Source organism: Neoarius graeffei, chromosome 9 (genome assembly GCF_027579695.1).
Source record: "Neoarius graeffei isolate fNeoGra1 chromosome 9, fNeoGra1.pri, whole genome shotgun sequence".
Taxonomy (NCBI): Eukaryota; Metazoa; Chordata; class Actinopteri; order Siluriformes; family Ariidae; genus Neoarius; species Neoarius graeffei.
This window is the reverse complement of record NC_083577.1, coordinates 7,907,808-7,930,448: the sequence shown is the minus strand read 5'-3', so window position 1 is coordinate 7,930,448 and position 22,641 is coordinate 7,907,808. Positions and strand designations below refer to the sequence as shown.

General features: G+C 40.4%; 1 protein-coding gene across 1 annotated transcript in view; it reads right to left on the bottom strand.

The window, feature by feature from the left end:
- Positions 1 to 1,209: 1,209 nt before the first annotated feature.
- Positions 1,210 to 22,641, bottom strand: part of cps1 (carbamoyl-phosphate synthase 1, mitochondrial) — a 250,918-nt gene continuing 229,486 nt past the window's right edge. Inside the window, exons 35-38 of the mRNA XM_060928996.1 lie at positions 18,241 to 18,300; positions 13,137 to 13,249; positions 6,445 to 6,574; positions 1,210 to 1,423 (exon numbers count right to left, since the gene is read on the bottom strand). Of these exons, the coding sequence (XP_060784979.1) occupies positions 1,325 to 1,423; positions 6,445 to 6,574; positions 13,137 to 13,249; positions 18,241 to 18,300 (402 nt within the window). The 3' untranslated portion in view covers positions 1,210 to 1,324. The remainder of the gene's footprint in view (positions 1,424 to 6,444; positions 6,575 to 13,136; positions 13,250 to 18,240; positions 18,301 to 22,641) is intronic.

The window sequence follows — 22,641 nt, the reverse complement described above, 5'->3', positions numbered from 1 at the left end:
GTGCTATATAAATTTAACTTATTATTATTACCAGTAGTTGATATTAGATAATAGCGTGCAAATAGTTAGCATCATTAAATAACTGTAACCCATGCATTCCAAACTGAGTTGATCATCAGCAAGCGAGAGGGCATCAGGGGCAGGAGATCAATGCTGCACTCTGATCTCATTATCCCATAACGAAAAACGGGCATCACATGATCAAATCTGTTTCTTACAGCACCTACGCCCAATCCATATATTAAACTTCGCCATTGGTTAAGCGCTCACAGTTCGCATGAAGTAATCTATATTCAGTAAATCTCATGAAACGGTGGGCGGCAGATGCACCAGGCAGCTTGATTATGCTTTTTCGAAAGGTTTGTAAAGCAGAAGTGGGGAGAGACTCTGGCTTGATCGATGCTGCATTCTTGCCAATTGATAAACAACAGCAATCAGCTTTAAATTCATCAGGGAGGAAAACACTATTAACTCACTCTGCTTGCCTTTATTAAACCGGGGGATTTTGATTTTTTTTTTTAAAATGCAGAGGCGCTCAACGTCTCCCACGAGCGTACCCGAAAACCTTGCTCAGTAAAGTGGCTAAACAAAGCGAGGGAATGAAAACAATTCATGAGAAAGGGGCAAAATAAAATCATTTAAAAGCTTCATTAAAATGTTGTTTGTGCTAATGAAAAGCACAATTCAGAGCATTTATTACTTAGGGTTATAATACAGTATAACCATAGCCACTCTCAGAAGGATTTACTCTGCGTGCTGCAGTGTGTAACGCCCAGTGAGTAATGATATGTGGAACAGTACATGACACACTCTGACATTTATTGAGGAATGAACAGCTCTCGCACCTTCTTTCTCACCGTTTCAGTCTGGCAGAGATACTGAATTCACACTGAGACATGCCACCTGGTGTAAAATTGAAACGTGATCAAAAAGCACTTCTACAAATGCACCTGCTTGTTTCCTTCCTGTTCCAGCCTGAATAAACAAGCTACTTCACATATATACGCACGGAACAAATAACACGGTGAATCCACAACCTATAAAAGGCTCTAGTGGTCTGGGAGCCACTTTAGGGCTAAGCGGTAAATGTTTCAATAAATCCCAAGTCCACTCCACAGGAAAGTAACCTGTAAATGGGTAGTTTTAAAAGTTGCATTAAGGTTAATGTGAGCAGGAGGCAGGCTCGAAACCCAGAGCTTCTTAAAGGCCCTTGAGTGGCGTCAGGAACAGCACTGGTTCACTTTGGACCTGGATGAGACCCTGTGTGTTCAGCAGTGTGGATTCAGCAGAGGCTTCAGTGAGTGGGTGGATGGTTTGGGAGTCTCTAACCCCGTTGTCCCACCTCCTGTTCCCGATAGTGGAACAGGCTGGTCGTGTCCAATTTGCTTGAATGCTTAATGGCCTCAGCAAATAGCTTCACCACCTGCGACAGAAAAGGTATTTAATTCCAAGTCAAGAAACAGTTTTATGATCATACTGCCCATACACAGTGAAGAGAAATAAATATTTGGACACTTATAATGGAAAACATCATCTATACAATTTAAAAAAAATTATCTGCAATACTCTTTTACAACCCCGATTCCAAAAAAGTTGGGACAAAGTACAAATTGTAAATAAAAACGGAATGCAATGATGTGGTAGTTTCAAAATTCCATATTTTATTCAGAATAGAACATAGATGACATATCAAATGTTTAAACTGAGAAAATGTATCATTTAAAGAGAAAAATTAGGTGATTTTAAATTTCATGACAACAACACATCTCAAAAAAGTTGGGACAAGGCCATGTTTCCCACTGTGAGACATCCCCTTTTCTCTTTACAACAGTCTGTAAACGTCTGGGGACTGAGGAGACAAGTTGCTCAAGTTTAGGGATAGGAATGTTAACCCAGTCTTGTCTAATCTAGGATTCCAGTTGCTCAACTGTCTTAGGTCTTTTTTGTCGTATCTTCCGTTTTATGATGCGCCAAATGTTTTCTATGGGTGAAAGATCTGGACTGCAGGCTGGCCAGTTCAGTACCCGGACCCTTCTTCTACACAGCCATGATGCTGTAATTGATGCAGTATGCGGTTTGGCATTGTCATGTCGGAAAATGCAAGGTCTTCCCTGAAAGAGACGTCGTCTGGATGGGAGCATATGTTGCTCTAGAACCTGGATATACCTTTCAGCATTGATGGTGTCTTTCCAGATGTGTAAGCTGCCCATGCCACATGCGCTAATGCAACCCCATACCATCAGAGATGCAGGCTTCTGAACTGAGCGCTGATAACAACTTGGGTTGTCCTTCTCCTCTTTAGTCTGAATGACACGGCGTCCCTGATTTCCATAAAGAACTTCAAATTTTGATTCGTCTGACCACAGAACAGTTTTCCACTTTGCCACAGTCCATTTTAAATGAGCCTTGGCCCAGAGAAGACGTCTGCGCTTCGGGATCATGTTTAGATACGGCTTCTTCTTTGAACTATAGAGTTTTAGCTGGCAACGGCGGATGGCACGGTGAATTGTGTTCACAGATAATGTTCTCTGGAAATATTCCTGAGCCCATTTTGTGATTTCCAATACAGAAGCATGCCTGTATGTGATGCAGTGCCGTCTAAGGGCCCGAAGATCACGGGCACCCAGTATGGTTTTCCGGCCTTGACCCTTACGCACAGAGATTCTTCCAGATTCTCTGAATCTTTTGATGATATTATGCACTGTAGATGATGATATGTTCAAACTCTTTGCAATTTTACACTGTCGAACTCCTTTCTGATATTGCTCCACTATTTGTCAGCGCAGAATTAGGGGGATTGGTGATCCTCTTCCCATCTTTACTTCTGAGAGCCGCTGCCACTCCAAGATGCTCTTTTTATACCCAGTCATGTTAATGACCTATTGCCAATTGACCTAATGAGTTGCAATTTGGTCCTCCAGCTGTTCCTTTCTTGTACCTTTAACTTTTCCAGCCTCTTATTGCCCCTGTCCCAACTTTTTTGAGATGTGTTGCTGTCATGAAATTTCAAATGAGCCAATATTTGGCATGAAATTTCAAAATGTCTCACTTTCGACATTTGATATGTTGTCTGTGTTCTATTGTGAATACAATATCAGTTTTTGAGATTTGTAAATTATTGCATTCCGTTTTTATTTACAATTTGTACTTTGTCCCAACTGTTTTGGAATCGGGGTTGTATTTTAAGAGTAAGTCCATCCTGGCTAATCTACACTGGTGGAGCTTGAATTAGAAAACAACGCCATTATAGCCTCGGTCACAACCGGCTGTACATGCTCCTACGGCCGGTCTATGTGCAAAAAAGCAAGAAACGCACGGAGGGCGCGCGTGTGACGTGCTGATTTTTGAGCCGTAGACTGGCCGCAGACCGGCCGCAGAGGTTCTTTGTCATGTCAAACAAACTCTACGGGCGTTTACATTTTTTTCAGGTTGCAAGACAAACTTACGGCCAACGTGCGTCTTTCTCCACGAACAAAAAAAACGCAGCGATTTAGGAAACGCCAAAAATCGCACGGCCAAAAAAATCATACGTCCGGTTGTGACCTAGGCTTATGTCATACCCTACGGAGTGAGTATGTCCAGAATACCGAATAGGGTGTGGTTTGAGATGTGGATAAGTGCGTTAGTGGGAATAAACAGATAAATAACCCTGTGTTTACACTAGCATGTGACAAGCAACACTGACATTGAGATATTCTCAATTCTGTGCAAATTTTGTGTCATGGAGTAAAGTGACAAACACAAATGACTGGCTCTAGGACCATGTGATCTGACATTTCACTCACGACTTTCCTTCCTACCTGTAATTAGTTCCCATTTAGCATGTTTTGATGTGCTAAATGGAAAAAACAACAACAACAACAAAAAAAAAAAAACTATGGTTTCATCTTATATTATTTATTTATTTATTATGGCCTTATGGTTTCTTAAAGGAGATGTGTATATTTATGCTAATGTTTTTATGAGCATGGGATGGGTATGTGCACTGTAATTTCCATGTTTATGGATGAAATAAACCTGACTTGACTTGACTTGACTTGATCTTGTCATGGCATATACTGTATTTTATCTCATTAAATGACGTTACAAGAAAAAATAAAGCAGTGTCAATGGAAGTATATAATCCAGCACAGTAGATATATAGACTTTTTCTATCCACATTCACTGGATATGAGCAATCGCGCACTCTGATTGGCTACTCTACTCCTAGGATATCAGCTCATATAGACTACTTGCATGTGACGTCACAGCCGATCCAGATTGTAAACAGACGCCATCTTGTCGGTCAAACACCATATTTCCGCCTTCTACTTCTGCTTCTACTTCTACCTTTTCTTCTGGAAAACCCTACTATATACAATTCTACTACAACGTCAACTCCACTGAAAATCAATAAAACATAAGACGAGTGGAATCCTGTGTCCGAGTCCTTCCCTTTCAAGTGTGGGAAACCCATGATGCTCACATACACTTGACAGTAGGCTGCCACGGGACCCTGACAGGCATGCAAAATGGATTGCTGCTATCAGGTATACCATATATACAGTAATAGTGATAGACTACTGATACTTGATCTAACTGATAATATAAAATATCCAACCATAATAGTGGATATGGCGGCGCATGATGGGGATGCTGCGGCTACAAGCTCTCCCTACCTGTGCACGTTTTTTATGTTTTTTTGTGTGTATTTTTGTGTGTTGTTCGTCTGTACCGGACTTCAATATCCACTACAACCGTATGGACTTACTGGACATTGGTTTCCAGAAGAAAATGACGGTTTGTAGCAATTTCCATCGCATGCACAACATTCCAGACGAGATAGCGAGACCAGCGGGGTCTCCGTGGATTGTTATCGGGTCTGGCAGGCGAAGAAGGCGGCGTCGGGAGAGGAAGCAAAAGCGAGGCTGCAGAGCCGGCCTGTTGACTAAGCTCAGAAAACAGCCACTCAAACCTCCACTACCAAGCCTCTACCTCTCCAATGCCAGATCCATGGTAAACAAGACGGACAATTTGGAATTACAGCTGGAATTACCTTATTCTATTCTATAATTGGCTGGTCAGTGCTATACTAGATACTACTGATATATCTAGTATCAGTACTAGTACTCAATACTTAAGTGACTTACCCGTCCAATGAGGATTGTTATTTTCTTGTTTACAAGATGCCACATCTGAGGGCGGCTGACAAATCCTGAATTTCTGTAAAGATAACTGTCCAGAGATTTACAAGCACGCAGTGCTTCACCACTGAACAGCGAGGGAAAGTTAATGAGGTAATTATACACGTCTGGGTATTCCACCTCTGGCAGTTCCATATCCACTGACACGGTCGTGAAAACTACGTCCGGTAATCGATAAGGGTCACTAATCTGTAGGTCGTTTATTTTAGACATATATCTAGTTATCTGTTCATTAGAAAAATGAACCGTGTAGTCTGTCGGTTATATTCAGCTATGTTGTTGACCGACAAGATGGTGGCTGTTTACATTCCAGCCGGGATTCGGTCACGTGACTGCAAGAGGTCTATACCATGAGTAGAGAAAAACAAAATGGCAGAGCACATCAAGTCAGATATACCACTTTATCAAGTATTTAAAAGAGACAAAAATAGTTAAAAGAATATAGTCCTCCCCCTCCCCAATATCTCCTGTTCCACACTCCAGCCCAGTTGGTGGCACTAAACCACCAAAAACCATAAAGAAGAGGAGGAAAATGGTGGAGCGTGTTGCTGAACCAACCGAGTATGAAATAAAAACTCTACTCAAAAACAAAACCTCCCAAAAAATATGGAATAAAAACATTTGACGATAAGCGCGTGTATTTTTTTTTTTCATTTTTCATGAATTGTTATTGCATTTTTCACAAATTGCTCCTGTCATTTCGCCGGTTTGATTACGTTCTAAGCGGAAATGATTTTGTCAGACGTTTTGTACAGTTTTTATTTATCGAATTTTGAAAAAATAAAAATGCTCTGTTTCTCAAAATCCAGTGAATGTGGATAGAATAAAAGTTATTCCACTCAATCTCATTGTACATGGCTTATAGACAACTCGGTGTCATGTGCCTCGTCAAATATCAGCTCATGTACGGCTCAGTTTCGTGGAATCACTGTTAAATAGATGTGTATACTACTACACACAACAAAAGCATGCAGCTAAATGAGACAGATAGAAGCTCATACTGTACAAGAGCTTAATCCCCATTAAACAGCAAGCTTCAATGTCACTATGTTTCCAGTAGGAACAGTTTCGTTGACAGCACCAAGGCTTGGCATGAGCACTAAAACCAAAACTGAGCAAACACTTCGATAATGAATTTAAAAAAAAAATATATATATATATATATATATATATATATATATATATATATATATATATATATATATATATATTTACGACCAAAATAGTGCCAAGAAACAAAGCTGTGTAAACAGGGACCAACCTGGAAGTTAGTGATGAGGGGCACCCCGAAGTCCACAGCCATTCTGCGGATGAGGAAGTTTTCCTTGATGAACTTGGTGTTGTTATTGGGAAGATTTATAACCAGGTCGATATGGCCATCACTGATCAGACTGCACAAGAAGAAATGTCCAAAAATGATAAGCACCAGTCAGTGTAGCTGAAAAAAAAACCCTCTCTTTCACACAAATTGCCATTTTGTTTCTTTCGATTAATCATGCCTGAGTCACTTTTATCTCCAAACCTCCAAAGACAATGAACCAAGTTTGCAAAACGGTGGAGCTGATGCAAAATGAATTGCCTTCAGACAATACGTTCTTCGATCAGAATGCTAATAGAGGACGTGTGATGTGTGATGAAAACACTACAAAGCTGATAAACCATCTACTTCCTGTTTCCCATCCTGACTAACATTAACGTGTGTGTCTGACCACCTGTGACTGTGTGCAGGGTAAATATCAGCGGTGTGGTGTGGTGAAGCTCAGCCAACAGGCTGTGCCCATTCCACAGCATCACACGCATGTCATTTGTCAGCACAGCAAATGCCATCTGGGAAAACCGAGGAAGGGTCTACATCCGTTATGGTCAGGTGACCTACAATAATCAAGTCCAAGACAAATGACAAGGAAGATAAAAACCAAATATAAACCTCGTCCACAATACACAGTGGTGCTTGAAAGTTTGTGAACCCTTTAGAACGTTCTATATTTCTGCATAAATATGACCTAAAACATCATCAGATTTTCACACAAGTCCTAAAAGTAGATACAGAGAACCCAGTTAAACAAATGAGACAAAAATATTATACTTGGTCATTTATTTATTGAGGAAAATGATCCAATATTACAAATCTGGGGCGGCACGGTGGTGTAGTGGTTAGCGCTGTCGCCTCACAGCAAGAAGGTCCTGGGTTTGAGCCCCGGGGCCGGCGAGGGCCTTTCTGTGTGGAGTTTGCATGTTCTCCCCGTGTCCGCGTGGGTTTCCTCCGGGTGCTCCGGTTTCCCCCACAGTCCAAAGACATGCAGGTTAGGTTAACTGGTGACTCTAAATTGACCGTAGGTGTGATTGTGAGTGTGAATGGTTGTCTGTGTCTATGTGTCAGCCCTGTGATGACCTGGCGACTTGTCCAGGGTGTACCCCGCCTTTCGCCCGTAGTCAGCTGGGATAGGCTCCAGCTTGCCTGCGACCCTGTAGAAGGATAAAGCGGCTAGAGATAATGAGATGAGATGAGATTACATATCTGTGAGTGGCAAAAGTATGTGAACCTCTAGGATTAGCAGTTAATTTGAAGGTGAAATTAGAGTCAGGGGTTTTCAGTCAATGGGATGACAATCAGGTGTGAGTAAAACAAGCTTCTTGTATCACTAATATTGAACAAGGACTTTGAACTGAGCAACTTTTTGACAGCTGATGATGAGAGGAATCTTGTACACCCTTTTGGGACTGAATTAACAATTAGCGAGACTGTAAATGATGACGTAGCTCACTCCGGCCCTGTCTAGTCCAGAAGGACTAATCCAAAGTGAGCCACCTTGCGCAATAAATGTTGCAAGTTATATACACTATATATACACAAGCTACCGTATATATAGAAGTGATATCCATCCTAGGAATACTGACCTATTTGCCAGAAAGAATCCAAAATGGTGAGGAATTGACTGAGAAGAAGCAATTTTTGTTGAACTGCTCATCAAGGATTAATTAGTCCATAACTTCATTAATAATTGCAATTATGCAAATTTGGGCAGAAGCTATATGCACCCCAGGCCGACCTACCTTCCTGCCAAAAAGAATAAAAATCGGTGAAGAACTGATTTTCGTGAAATGTGGACGACGCTGAACGGACGATGGATGACAGACAACACATGATGGCATAAACTCATCACCTGTCGGCTGGATGAGCTAATAATTACCAGAGTAATCTCTGTGATTTTAGTCCTGTACTTATGAAATAAACTGAAAGGTGGTACGGTAAATATCCTATTCTACCCTCAGGGGTTTTGCCCCTTGTCCTGACTATGAAGACAGTTCAGGAAGCACTCGCTCTTTTCAATCGCCTACCAAAAAACAAAACCAAAGCAAGTCAGCCACCTTTAGAATATAGACTTACACTGAGACACGCAATGCTTCTGGGTGTTTTCGGCGACTTATCAAGTTCCCATCATAGATACAGTTGACATACGTTGTGGTCATATGACCTACCAGTGATCAAGTGCATTCTGCTCAGTGCTTCGGCCTCGTCTGTTATTTTCCAGCTATTGGGTCATTTTGTGAAGTGTACACATCATCTTACACATCATAGATGTGATCGTGAAATACGAAAGCTATATTAATTAAATTTAACCTAAATCTAGAGCTTTGACATTGAGCTGACATATTTCAGTTGCAATACATCCCTTAAACCAGGGGAACATACTTTCAAAAGCAATAATTATCACAGAAAACTGTGAGAAACATTAACACGTTCATGAGGGTAAGTTAAATGAAGTAATTATAATAATAATAATGCATTATGTAGGATTTAGGGGGATCTCTTAGCAGAAAAGTAATATAGTATTCACAATTATATATCAGGGCGGCACGGTGGTGTAGTGGTTAGCGCTGTCGCCTCACAGCAAGAAGGTCCGGGTTCGAGCCCCGTGACCGGCGAGGGCCTTTCTGTGTGGAGTTTGCATGTTCTCCCCGTGTCCACGTGGGTTTCCTCCGGGTGCTCCGGTTTCCCCCACAGTCCAAAGACATGCAGGTTAGGTTAACTGGTGACTCTAAATTGACCATAGGTGTGAATGTGAGTGTGAATGGTTGTCTGTGTCTATGTGTCAGCCCTGTGATGACCTGGCGACTTGTCCAGGGTGTACCCCGCCTTTCGCCCGTAGTCAGCTGGGATAGGCTCCAGCTTGCCTGCGACCCTGTAGAACAGGATAAAGCGGCTACAGATAATGAGATGAGATGAGAATTATATATCATTGATTATTAAACATACAGTACACTTTATTGATGGGATAAAATCGTATTCTATTCCCTTCTAGTGGGTTTCATTCATTTGGTTCGATAGCATGCAGTATTGTTCGCATATTGTTTATTCTACATGTATTACATCACTCCACCCAACGGGGAATGAGCATTGAATATGGTTTACGATATTGCAAGGTTGTCAAGACAACATGACGTCACATGTCGGCAACGTAAAACTTACGCGCTAGAGAACGACTGTGACAATTTGTAAACAAACATGGCTGCCAGGTTTGCTTCATTAAATATGGAAGATTTTGAAAGAATTTGGAAAGAGAAAGATGCATTGAACACCCGAAAGGAACGTATAATAATAATAATAATAATAATAATAATAATAACAACATTGGCTGTCTTTTTTTCATGGTCTATCAGATATATTCTATTTAGCTACTTGTCTTTGACTCGTTCAGTATCATGCTAGCCTCACAGCAAGAAGGTTCTGGGTTCGATCCCAGCAGCCGGAGGGGCCTTTCTGTGCGGAGTTTGCATGTTCTCCCCGTGTCCGCGTGGGTTTCCTCCAGGTGCTCCGGTTTCCCCCACAGTCCAAAGACATGCAGGTTAGGTTAATACGGGACGGCCTTGGGCTGAGGTGCCCTTGAGCGAGGCACCAAACTCCCAACTGCTCCCCGGGCGCTGTTCGCGTGGCTGCCCACTGCTCTGGGTATATGTGTGTGTGTGCTCATTGCTCACGTGTGTCTGGGTATACGTGTGTTCACTGCTTCAGATGGGTTAAATGCAGAAAGGAATTTCACAAGTGTGTGATGAATAAAGTTGTACTTTCTTTCTTAAATACATCACTCAGATTTGCGATGTATTTCGTATGAAAAATACGAGTTTTCCAACACGAGAAGATAAACTTCATATCTTCAAGCTAACGTGTGATTTTCTTTTTATTATATCGATACATTCACAAACAAAAAGTCCCCAAATTTATCAAAACACCATTGATTTCCTCATGAGTGACATATGGAGATGTATTTCATGGTTTTGGTTCTCCATGTCCCGGATATAACTCATATGGGGGGGGGGGGGGGGGGATACGAGTGGTGTATTTCCCAGTAAAGCACTCATGTTCATATCATATAATGAAATAAAGTATCTCAATATCCTCAGAATTAGTTGAAAATAAAAAAAAAATCTAAAAATGATTAATTGATAAGTTTTCACCCCTCTTTCTTGTAATAGCCTAAATTAGGCCAACTATTTACTTTTCGAGAGCTCACACTAAATACATTCCACAGGCCACACTTCTAAGAAAGGACATGTTAGAAAATCTGAGATTTTGTAGAAAAATATTCTGTTATCCACTGAAGCAAAAGTTGAGCAATTTGGTCGAAAGCCAAAGCATGATATTTGGTGCAAACCAAATACAGTTCAAATGTAACTCAACGCACCATTCCTGTAATAAAGCATGGTGGTGGTAGCATCATGCTCGAGGGTGGCTTTTCAGCAGGAGGAGCTGAAACAAATTGTTGAGGAGAACCTGTTGCTGTCAGCCAGACATCTGCATTTTGGATTAAAATATACTTTCCAACAAAACAATCAGCCAAAGCACAAGATAAAAACTACTGGAATGGCCGAGTCAAAACCCAGACTTAAACGCAAGTGAAAATACTGTGGCATGACCTGAAATTTGCTGTTTACCAACCTTCACCATGTATTTTGTGAGAGCTGGAGAAAATGTAGACTGACGAATGGAGGAAAATGCCAAAATCAAAATGTGCAAAGCTCATAGAGACACATCCGTGACAACTCGAATCTGTAATCGCTGCAAAAGGACAAGACACACTGAGAGGGTGGATACTTATCAATTAAACCGTTTATTTAAACTGTTAAAATATTTTATTTTCAAAGAATTCAAAGGATCTTAACACCAATACTATTTCAGTATACAGTGGGGCAAAAAACTATTTAGTTAGTCACCAATTGTGCAAGTTCTCCCACTTAAAAAGATGAGAGAGGCCTGTAATTTTCATCATAGGTACACTTCAACTATGAGAGACAGAATGAGGAAAAAAAAAATCCAGAAAATCACATTGTCTGATTTTTAAAGAATTTATTTGCAAATTATGGTGGAAAATAAGTATTTGGTCAATAACAAAAGTTCGTCTCAATACTTTGTTATATACCCTTTGTTGGCAATGACAGAGGTCAAACGTTTTCTGTAAGTCTTCACAAGGTTTTCACACACTGTTGCTGGTATTTTGGCCCATTCCTCCATGCAGATCTCCTCTAGAGCAGTGATGTTTTGGGGCTGTCGCTGGGGAACACGGACTTTCAACTCCCTCCAAAGATTTTCTATGGGGTTGAGATCTGGAGACTGGCTAGGCCACTCCAGGACCTTGAAATGCTTCTTACGAAGCCACTCCTTCGTTGCCAGGGCGGTGTGTTTGGGATCATTGTTATGCTGAAAGACCCAGCCACGTTTCATCTTCAATGCCCTTGCTGATGGAAGGAGGTTTTCACTCAAAATCTCACGATACATGGCCCCATTCATTCTTTCCTTTACACAGATCAGTCGTCCTGGTCCCTTTGCAGAAAAACAGCCCCAAAGCATGATGTTTCCACCCCCATGCTTCACAGTAGGTATGGTGTTCTTTGGATGCAACTCAGCATTCTTTCTCCTCCAAACACGACAAGTTGAGTTTTTACCAAAAAGTTCTATTTTGGTTTCATCTGACCATATGGCATTCTCCCAATCCTCTTCTGGATCATCCAAATGCTCTCGAGCAAACTTCAGATGGGCCTGGACATGTACTGGCTTAAGCAGGGGGACACGTCTGGCACTGCAGGATTTGAGTCCCTGGCGGCGTAGTGTGTTACTGATGGTAGCCTTTGTTACTTTGGTCCCAGCTCTCTGCAGGTCATTCACTAGGTCCCCCCGTGTGGTTCTGGGATTTCTGCTCACCATTCTTGTGATCATTTTGACCCCACGGGGTGAGATCTTGCATGGAGCCCCAGATCGAGGGAGATTATCAGTGGTCTTGTATGTCTTCCATTTTCTAATAATTGCTCCCACAGTTGATTTCTTCATACCAAGCTGCTTACCTATTGCAGATTCAGTCTTCCCAGCCTGGTGCAGGTCTACAATTTTGTTTCTGGTGTCCTTTGACAGCTCTTTGGTCTTGGCCATAGTGGAGTTTGGAGTGTGACTGTTTGGGGTTGTGGACAGGTGTCTTTTATACTGATAATGAGTTCAAACAGGTGCCATTAATACAGGTAACGAGTGGAGGACAGAGGAGCCTCTTAAAGAAGTTGTTACAGGTCTGTGAGAGCCAGAAATCTTGCTTGTTTGTAGGTGACCAAATACTTATTTTACTGAGGAATTTACCAATTAATTCATTAAAAATCCTACAATGTGATTACCTGGATTCTTTCCCCCCATTCTGTCTCTCATAGTTGAAGTGTACCTATGATGAAAATTACAGGCCTCTCTCATCTTTTTAAGTGGGAGAACTTGCACAATTGGTGGCTGGCTAAATACTTTTTTGCCCCACTGTATAATCACCTGTAACTATAAATCATCATGTTTTCAAAAACTTAGAATGAGCCCTTTATCAGTTCCTCTTCGACAGAGGCACCATGTTGCACCACTACAGTAGGCTAGAAGGGACAAACACTGGCTCTGGAGAACACATTCTGGGACATTAGTTTAGGACTGACCTGCTGATAGTTGGTAAGGTGCAGTCTTTACCATCCTGGCTGGGCCATGACACTGGCGTTGTGGGCACATCATTGGCATTGAGCCAAGCAGATGTAGCTTCTGTAGCATAGAGCTATGAATGCATAAATAATAAGATGGTAAAGAAAAAAAAATGCAAATCCAGTACATTTACTGTGAATCTATTAATATGTTTTACCTAATTATACATACAGTACCAGTTAAAGGTTTGTACACACCTTCTAATTCAATGTTTTTTTCTTTATTTTTATTAAGAACTTTTTTTAAAACACTTCATTCATGTCTTAATCGATGTCATTTCTCTTTACTTAGTTGTTCGGTTCTTGCTTATTATGGATTACAACAGTTTTGGATGGGATATGGCTATTTTTATTATTTACTATTTACTGTTTGATCTCAAACGCATTAAGAAGGCAAGAAACTCATGCACAAATTAACTTTTCACAAGTTAATTGAAAAGTATTCCATGAAACTGGTTAAGATAATGCCAATAGTGTGCAAAGCATCATTAAGGTAAAAGCTGGATACTTTGAAGAATCTAAAATATCAAACATATTTATTTTTTAAGACTTTTTTTTTTGTTTATCACATAGAGCGGCAGCTACAATTATCGACACCTTAACGATGTTTTGGCTGTTGCAAAAGTAGAAAAGACTTTCAATACATAAATTGTGCATAAATAATTACTCAAACTTCCACTGGAAAAAAAAAAAGGTTGATTCCCGATTACTTAGCATATCAGATCACATGACACCATTCCACAATTATCGACACCCAGATGATTATTTATAAAAATAATCAGTATGTGTTATTAAGTTAACAAAACATAGTTTTTGTTTAAAATTTGTTTCACATAGATTTATATATAGTACAAAATATATTTTAAATAAATATACGGATGTCGGTGCTTACGTAAATGAGGAAGTAATTCTAATGTTTGTAAACAAATGAACAGATAATGTTTAACCCGCATCAGAAAATCTTTTTATTCCACTTTCTACCCACTTTCTAAGGATTTTCGAAGATCACATTTTGTTAATCATTCGTTGTTGTTTGTATTAATTTCTAGTTTTGTAGTTTACCGATAAATGTCAACAGGCAATTGACTTTGTAACCACATGAACATCCAGGTCAAAGGTCGCATGTCATTCCTCGAACCAAAATATAAAATGTCTCCTGATATTGTAATATGTGGTAGAGATTTACAACAAACTGATATATATATAAATTTTTAATAGAATTTTTTTTCTGGAATAGAAAAATCTGACTATTTCAAGAATGCCATTTTTTATATGCTAGGAATTTAATTCTAGTCTAATTCTATTTATTGCAATAGGATTCCAAATACTCTAAGTATTCCATTCTGTTATGAATCAGAAAAAAATTATTATAAATCACAGCACTTTTTTTTTTTGAAGTACTTCCTCTACTTCAACATTGTTGCACAAAGATCGATCCGTAACAGTTGTAAATGTCACTTAATTCCACAGGGTGTCGATAATGGTGAACACCGGTGAAAGTGATTACTATTATCGACACCTCACGTGACTTCTCAAACGCGCGTTTAGATACAAAATGGCGACTGTCAAATGAAAGAATAAGAAACAAAGTAGGTTTCGACAAGGAGGTCATGAAATATCGGTGAATTTGATATGTAAAAACATGTCCATGATCTTTCCATCATGCTTACCTGCGATGATAATATCTAGGTTTTCCTCAAATTTCTCATCATGCTAAAAAAAAATCCATCTCAGGTAGCGAGCTGTGTCATCAGATGACAAGATCAAAGAGCGAGGAGGGGTCTTCCGGTTGATTGATTAACCAGTGATAATGGTTGTAACTGAAACTCACCTTTGTAAATTTGTTTTTTGTTGGTAAATCTGAAAAGGTGTCGATAATTATGGACTGTAGATAACTGTAGCCGCCGCTTTCATTCCATACATGTTCCAAATGTTATTTCAGAGTTTCGATGTCTTCAGTATTGTTCTACAATGTAGAAAATGCAAAATACAGACAAACCTATGAATGAGTAGAGTAGGGGTGTACAAACTTTTAACTGGTGCTGTATGCAATATAATATCAGGACAAGTAGGCAGTAATGTATATCGAGCAGAAATGATCTCATGACTGTGAAGATTTAAATGGGAATGTAAACCTGATGGTGGATATTGGCTTGATTTTATTTTGGCTCTTGGATGTTGTTTATCGCCTGCTTTTAACAGGAAACGTTTATATGTGAAATGATGTCATGTCAATGGAAATAGTCCCAGATTGTGGTATGATGATGACTTCCTGGGACTCCTCAGACACCAGCCTCCACTGTCAGGCTCTTTGCTTTCTTCCCATTCAGAAGCCACTTATCAGCAATTGGATGATTGGTATTTCTACAGCGTTCTGTCAAAAGCTTCCTACATGCATTCGTTCTTCCCAAAGAACTGTTATCTCCTGCATGATGATTATGATGATGCTATTGCTGTGGATCAGATGAACAATAATGGCCCACAAAATGTGCTGACTATATTCAGTAGGAAAATGAGTTGCTGCCGGTGGCCATTTTGAGTGAGCCATTCTCACTGGTGTTTGAGGCCTTTTATCTACTCCTGATCAACAGAGTTCTTGGGTCCTTTCTTAACTTTCCAGCATTTACATGTAGCTTAATCCAGAAATCCTGTCAGCCTCCAAGTTAACACCTTGTAATGTCTCCAGCATAAACCAGAAAGATGATTTTCCGAGAGTAAGTGCAGCTTGGGTCTTCCTTTAGCTACTAGGTGAAGATCGTTGATGCTTGAAAGAAGATCAGAAGGAGGAACCTTGTCCTGTTTGGTCCTCTTCACCACATGATTGTTCAGGCAAGCTTAATTTTTTTGGCTCCAGTATACCATGTCCACCTTCACACCTGACAATTCCAGGGTCCCCTGTTTGATCTTTAGTTGACCTGACTGTTTATGTGGAGTTCCAGAAGTTCTCCCTGTGTCTTGGTTCTCTAGTTTCCTTCTACTGTCTGAAAACATGCCAGTATGCAGACGACACTAAATTACACCTTGGTGTGAATCAGTGTGCCTGGATTGACATCCTATCCAGGGTGTATCCTTGCCTCATACTCTGACCAGGATAAAATGCTTACTGAATGGATAAATCGGGGGAGAAAGGGTAGGTCCTTTGGGTCCTACACTGAGCTCACAAAGCTATTGCCTTGTATCAATTCATGTTGATCACCTAAAATGAAAAGATATACACTACGGTTCAAAAGTTTGGGGTCACTTTGAAATGTCCTTATTTTTGAAAGAAAAGCACTGTTCTTTTCAATGAAGATCACTTTAAACTAATCAGAAATCCACTCTATACATTGCTAATGTGGTAAATGACTATTCTAGCTGCAAATGTCTGTTTTTTGGTGCAATATCTCCATAGGTGTATAGAGGCCCATTTCCAGCAACTATCACTCCAGTGAGGCAGCACGGTGGTGGAGTGGTTAGCGCTGTCGCCTCACAGCAAGAAGGTCCGGGTTCGAGCCCCGTGGCCGGCGAGGGCCTTTCTGTGTGGAGTTTGCATGTTCTCCCCGTGTCCACGTGGGTTTCCTCCGGGTGCTCCGGTTTCCCCCACAGTCCAAAGACATGCAGGTTAGGTTAACTGGTGACTCTAAATTGATCGTAGGTGTGAATGTGAATGGTTGTCTGTGTCTATGTGTCAGCCCCAGTGATGGGAATAACGGCGTTAGAAATAAACGGCGTTACTAACGGCGTTACTTTTTTTAGTAACGAGTAATCTAACTAATTACTTTTTACATCGTTATAACGCCGTTCCCATTACTTACAATAAAATGCTCTGCGTTACTTTATTAAAGCTGTTCTCATCTGGCACGCTGCTCATTCAGCCTTTCTTTACTCTGCTTTCGTGTGGGGCGGGGAGACGCGAGACAACGGCATAGTCAGCCAATCAGAGTAGCTTTGGACAACATACGTAGGTAGCCTCCGCCTACTGCACTACTGCACACACTTTCAATCAGAAGACACAGTGATGGTGAGCGGTCAGCCCAGCACTCCGCTTTCAAACTGGAAATACAGCATTACTTTTCATTACTTGAAATAAAAGGCAAAAATGTCTACGTGCAATGAACATTATGTCGAGGAACAAAGCGTTTGTCCTAGTCAGTGGCCAGTAATTAGTAACAATTTTAATAACTACAAAAATATATTAAATTTGATAGATGTCTTATCTCACATTGTCCCACAAAAATATTAATGTAGTGTAGATAACATTACTAATTGGTTCTGTTAAGTGTCCATTTCAGTGATTAAACACATTTAACATTCACTTTTATTATGATTACACTAATTGAATTTTTTTTTTTTTTTTGGGGGGGGGGGGACACAAAATGTAACGGAATAATTACTTTCCCTGGTAATTAGTTACTTTTATGACAAAGTAACTCCGTTACTAACTCAGTTACTTTTTGGGAAAAGTAACTAGTAACTATAACTAATTACTTTTTGAAAGTAACGTGCCCAACACTGGTCAGCCCTGTGATGACCTGGCGACTTGTCCAGGGTGTACCCCGCCTTTCGCCCGTAGTCAGCTGGGATAGGCTCCAGCTTGCCTGCGACCCTGTAGAAGGATAAAGCGGCTAGAGATAATGAGATGAGATGAGATGAGATCACTCCAGTGTTCTAATGGTACAATGTGTTTGCTCATTGCCTCAGAAGGCTAATGGATGATTAGAAAACCCTTGTACAATCATGTTAGCACAGCTGAAAACAGTTGAGCTCTTTAGAGAAGCTATAAAACTGACCTTCCTTTGAGCAGATTGAGTTTCTGGAGCATCACATTTGTGGAGTCGATTAAATGCTCAAAATGTCCAGAAAAATGTCTTGACTATATTTTCTATTCATGTTACAAATTATGGTGGTAAATAAAAGTGTGACTTTTCATGGAAAACACAGAATTGTCTGGCTGACCCCAAACTTTTGAACGGTAGTGTACATATACACATAAGACATTAAACTTCACTAATCTTCCTCCATCACAAGTCAGTAAAGCATGATGATTCTGCAACAAATTTAAGGGAAAAAAAGATTGTTTACTCACTTTAAATCCTTCCTGCTTAAGCTGATGAGCAGTGGACAGGAAGTCTGGTCTGAATGAATGCTGGGAAAGAAATAAAAAGAGAAAAAGAGGGAGGGAGGGAGGTCATCCAGTGCTGGCAGATAGAGAAGAAGATCGAGACACATTTCTATTTCTCGGCATGTCCACATCAGAGGATTAAGCATGGCCGTGTAATGAGCGTGACAGATCCTTGGCCCTGTGGCTCGGCCATTAGGCAGGCAGCGCCGAAGCTGAGCAGAGCGGCAGCTCATTTCCGATGAGAATTTTGCAGTCTCATTTGTACTCCGGATTCCATTAGAAAATAATGCCACCGTAACAACCTGACAATGACCCGGACTAGACATTCCACATCTCAGCCCCGAGAGCAGACATAAATCCCCAAATACCAACAACAAATATTAAATAATAAAAGACACTGCATGACACACATGCTAAAGGGCTCTGCTGTGTCAGAACCAAAGCTCACTGGTTGTGTGTGAAGGCCGTGGCATCAGTGAGGCCAGCGAACATCTACACACAGCCAAGACTCAAAAAGTTTCCAGACTTTACAACATGACAACACCGAATAAGCATCTCCTTACAGAAAACTTCACTAGTTCAATGATTGTGCAAGCTTTTCTTTTTTTTCCTGTTTATGCAGCGTCTACAGTACAAGTCTTTATTTGAAACTAGTGCATTAATATAAACCTGTGCTGCGCAGCTGCATTACTGACGGACCTGCTGTTATAGAAACCTTCTGGCCAATCAGAATACAGAATTCAACAGTGCCGGGGTATAAATGAATACATTACACAGACTGCAGTGTAATATGATGACAGATGGTAATCTGAACTTTAAGCTGAGTGCTGAGCTGAACTCGCGCATATTAAGTCTGAGCTCATGAGCCCTGAAGCTTCTGTGACAGTCTTCTTTGAAGTGATTAAATCATCAGATTTGCTTAGTTTGGTCTTAATTGATCTAATTATCTACCCAATTTAACATGTTACACATTTTCAGGGAAGACATGCACAACTAACTATTGCAAGACAGTTAAATTGTAGCTCGGGAAATGCCACGCTTGCAAAATTTCCGTTGAAAGGTTTCTTTGAATGTGCACTTCAGATGGCAATTTAAGAAGTAGACGGTCGGGTTGAGAGTGCAGATTTTGCACACACACACAGTCAAAAGTTTGAACACACCTTCTTATTCAATGCTTTTTCTTTATTTTTATTACAACCCCAACTCCAAAAAAGTTGGGACACTGTGTAAAACATAAATGAAAACAGAAAGTGAAGATTTGCAAATCATGGAAACACTATACTTCATTGAAAATAGTACAAAGACAACATATCAAATGTTGAAACTAATATTTTATTTATTTAGTATTATTATTATTTTTTATATGCTCATTTTAAATTTGATGTATGCAACAAGTTTCAAAAAAGTTGGGACAGGGGCAACAAAAGACTGAAAAAGTTGTGTAATGCTAAAAAACAAATTAGGTTAATTAGCAACAGGTCAGTAACATGATTGGGTATAAAACGAGCATCCCAGAGAGGTGGAGTCTCTAAGAAGTAAAGATGGGAAGGGGTTGGGGCAGCACGGTGGTGTAAGTGGTTAGCACGGTCGCCTCACAGCAAGAAGGTTCTGGGTTCGAGCCCGGCGGCTGGCAGGGGCCTTTCTCTGTGGAGTTTGCATGTTTTCCCCGTGTCTGTGTGGGTTTCCTCCAGGTGCTCTGGTTTCCCCCACAGTTCAAAGACATGCAGTTAGGTTAACGTGGGGCAGCCTTGGGCTGAAGTGCCCTTGAGCGAGGTACCTAACCCCTGACTGCTCCCCGGGCGCTGTAGCATGGCTGCCTACTACTCTGGGTATGTGTGTGTTCACTGCTTCAGATAGGTTAAATGCAGAGGATGAATTTCACTGTGCTTCTTCTTCAACGCTCTGTGAAAGACTGTGTGGGCAAACAGTGCAACAATTTAAGAACAACATTCCTCAATGTAAAATTGTAAAGAATTTGGGGATCACATCATCCATACTACATAATATCATTAAAAGATGCAGAGAATCTGGAGAAATCTCTGTATGCAAGAGACAAGGCTGAAAACTGACATTGGATGCCAGTGATCTTCAGGCCCTCAGGAGACACTGCATTAAAAGCAGACATGTGTCTGTACTGGAAATCACTGTATGGGCTCAGGAACATTTCAGAAAACCATTCGTCTGTGAAAAGTTAATGACTGCATCCACAAATGCAAGTTAAAACGAGATATAAACAATATCCAGAAACACCGCCACTTTCTTTGGGCCCGAGCTCTTTTATGATGGACTGAGGCGAAGTAGAAAACTGTCCTGAGGTCTGATGAATCAAAAGTAGAAATTCTTTTTAAAAATCATGGACACCACGTCCATGATTGGTGCATTATGAAGCACAAAATACGACAAAGGAGACACCAAAGTGTTGAACAACTGAAATTGTATATCAGACAAGAATGGGACAACATTTCTCTTTCAGAACTACAGCAATTGGTCTCCTCAGTTCCCAAACATTTATAGAGCATTGTTAAAAGTAGAGGTGATGCAATACAGCAGTAAACATACCCCTGTCCCAACTTTTCTGAAACGTGTTGCTGACATCAAATTCAAAATGAACATTTTTTTTTTCAAAAAACCATTACATTTTCCCAGTTTCAACATTTGATATGTTGTCCTTGTACTATTTTCAATGAAATATAGGGTTTCCATGATTTGCAAATTATCGCATTCTGTTTTTACTTACAGTTTACACAGTGTCCCAACTTTTTTGAATTGGAATTGTAAATAAAAGTCACTTCATGTTGTAAAGTAATGATGAATGTCATTTCTCTTTACTTAGTTAAGCGGTTCTTGATGTACAACCCCGATTCCAAAAAAGTGGGGACAAAGTACAAATTGTAAATAAAAACGGAATGCAATAATTTACAAATCTCAAAAACTGATATTGTATTCACAATAGAACATAGGCAACATATCAAATGTCGAAAGTGAGACATTTTGAAATTTCATGCCAAATATTGGCTCATTTGAAATTTCATGACAGCAACACATCTCAAAAAAGTTGGGACAGGGGCAATAAGAGGCTGGAAAAGTTAAAGGTACAAAAAAGGAACAGCTGGAGGACCAAATTGCAACTCATTAGGTCAATTGGCAATAGGTCATTAACATGACTGGGTATAAAAAGAGCATCTTGGAGTGGCAGCGGCTCTCAGAAGTAAAGATGGGAAGAGGATCACCAATCCCCCTAATTCTGCGCCGACAAATAGTGGAGCAATATCAGAAAGGAGTTCGACAGTGTAAAATTGCAAAGAGTTTGAACATACCATCATCTACAGTGCATAATATCATCAAAAGATTCAGAGAATCTGGAAGAATCTCTGTGCGTAAGGGTCAAGGCTGGAAAACCATACTGGGTACCCGTGATCTTCGGGCCCTTAGACGGCACTGCATCACATACCGGCAAGCTTCTGTATTGGAAATCACAAAATGGGCTCAGGAATATTTCCAGAGAACATTATCTGTGAACACAATTCACCATGCCATCCGCCGTTGCCAGCTAAAACTCTATAGTTCAAAGAAGCCGCCGTATCTAAACACGATCCAGAAGCGCAGGCGTCTTCTCTGGGCCAAGGCTCATTTAAAATGGACTGTGGCAAAGTGGAAAACTGTTCTGTGGTCAGATGAATCAAAATTTGAAGTTCTTTATGGAAATCAGGGACGCCGTGTCATTCGGACTAAAGAGGAGAAGGATGACCCGAGTTGTTATCAGCGCTCAGTTCAGAAGCCTGCATCTCTGATGGTATGGGGTTGCATTAGTGCGTGTGGCATGAGCAGCTTACACATCTGGAAAGACACCATCAATGCTGAAAGGTATATCCAGGTTCTAGAGCAACATATGCTCCCATCCAGATGACGTCTCTTTCAGGGAAGACCTTGCATTTTCCAACATGACAATGCCAAACCACATACTGCATCAATTACAGCATCATGGCTGCGTAGAAGAAGGGTCCGGGTACTGAACTGGCCAGCCTGCAGTCCAGATCTTTCACCCATAGAAAACATTTGGCGCATCATAAAATGGAAGATACGACAAAAAAGACCTAAGACAGTTGAGCAACTAGAATCCTACATTAGACAAGAATGGGTTAACATTCCTATCCCTAAACTTGAGCAACTTGTCTCCTCAGTCCCCAGACGTTTACAGACTGTTGTAAAGAGAAAAGGGGATGTCTCACAGTGGGAAACATGGCCTTGTCCCAACTTTTTTGAGATGTGTTGTTGTCATGAAATTTAAAAATCACCTAATATTTCTTTAAATGATACATTTTCTCAGTTTAAACATTTGATAGGTCATCTATTCTGAATAAAATA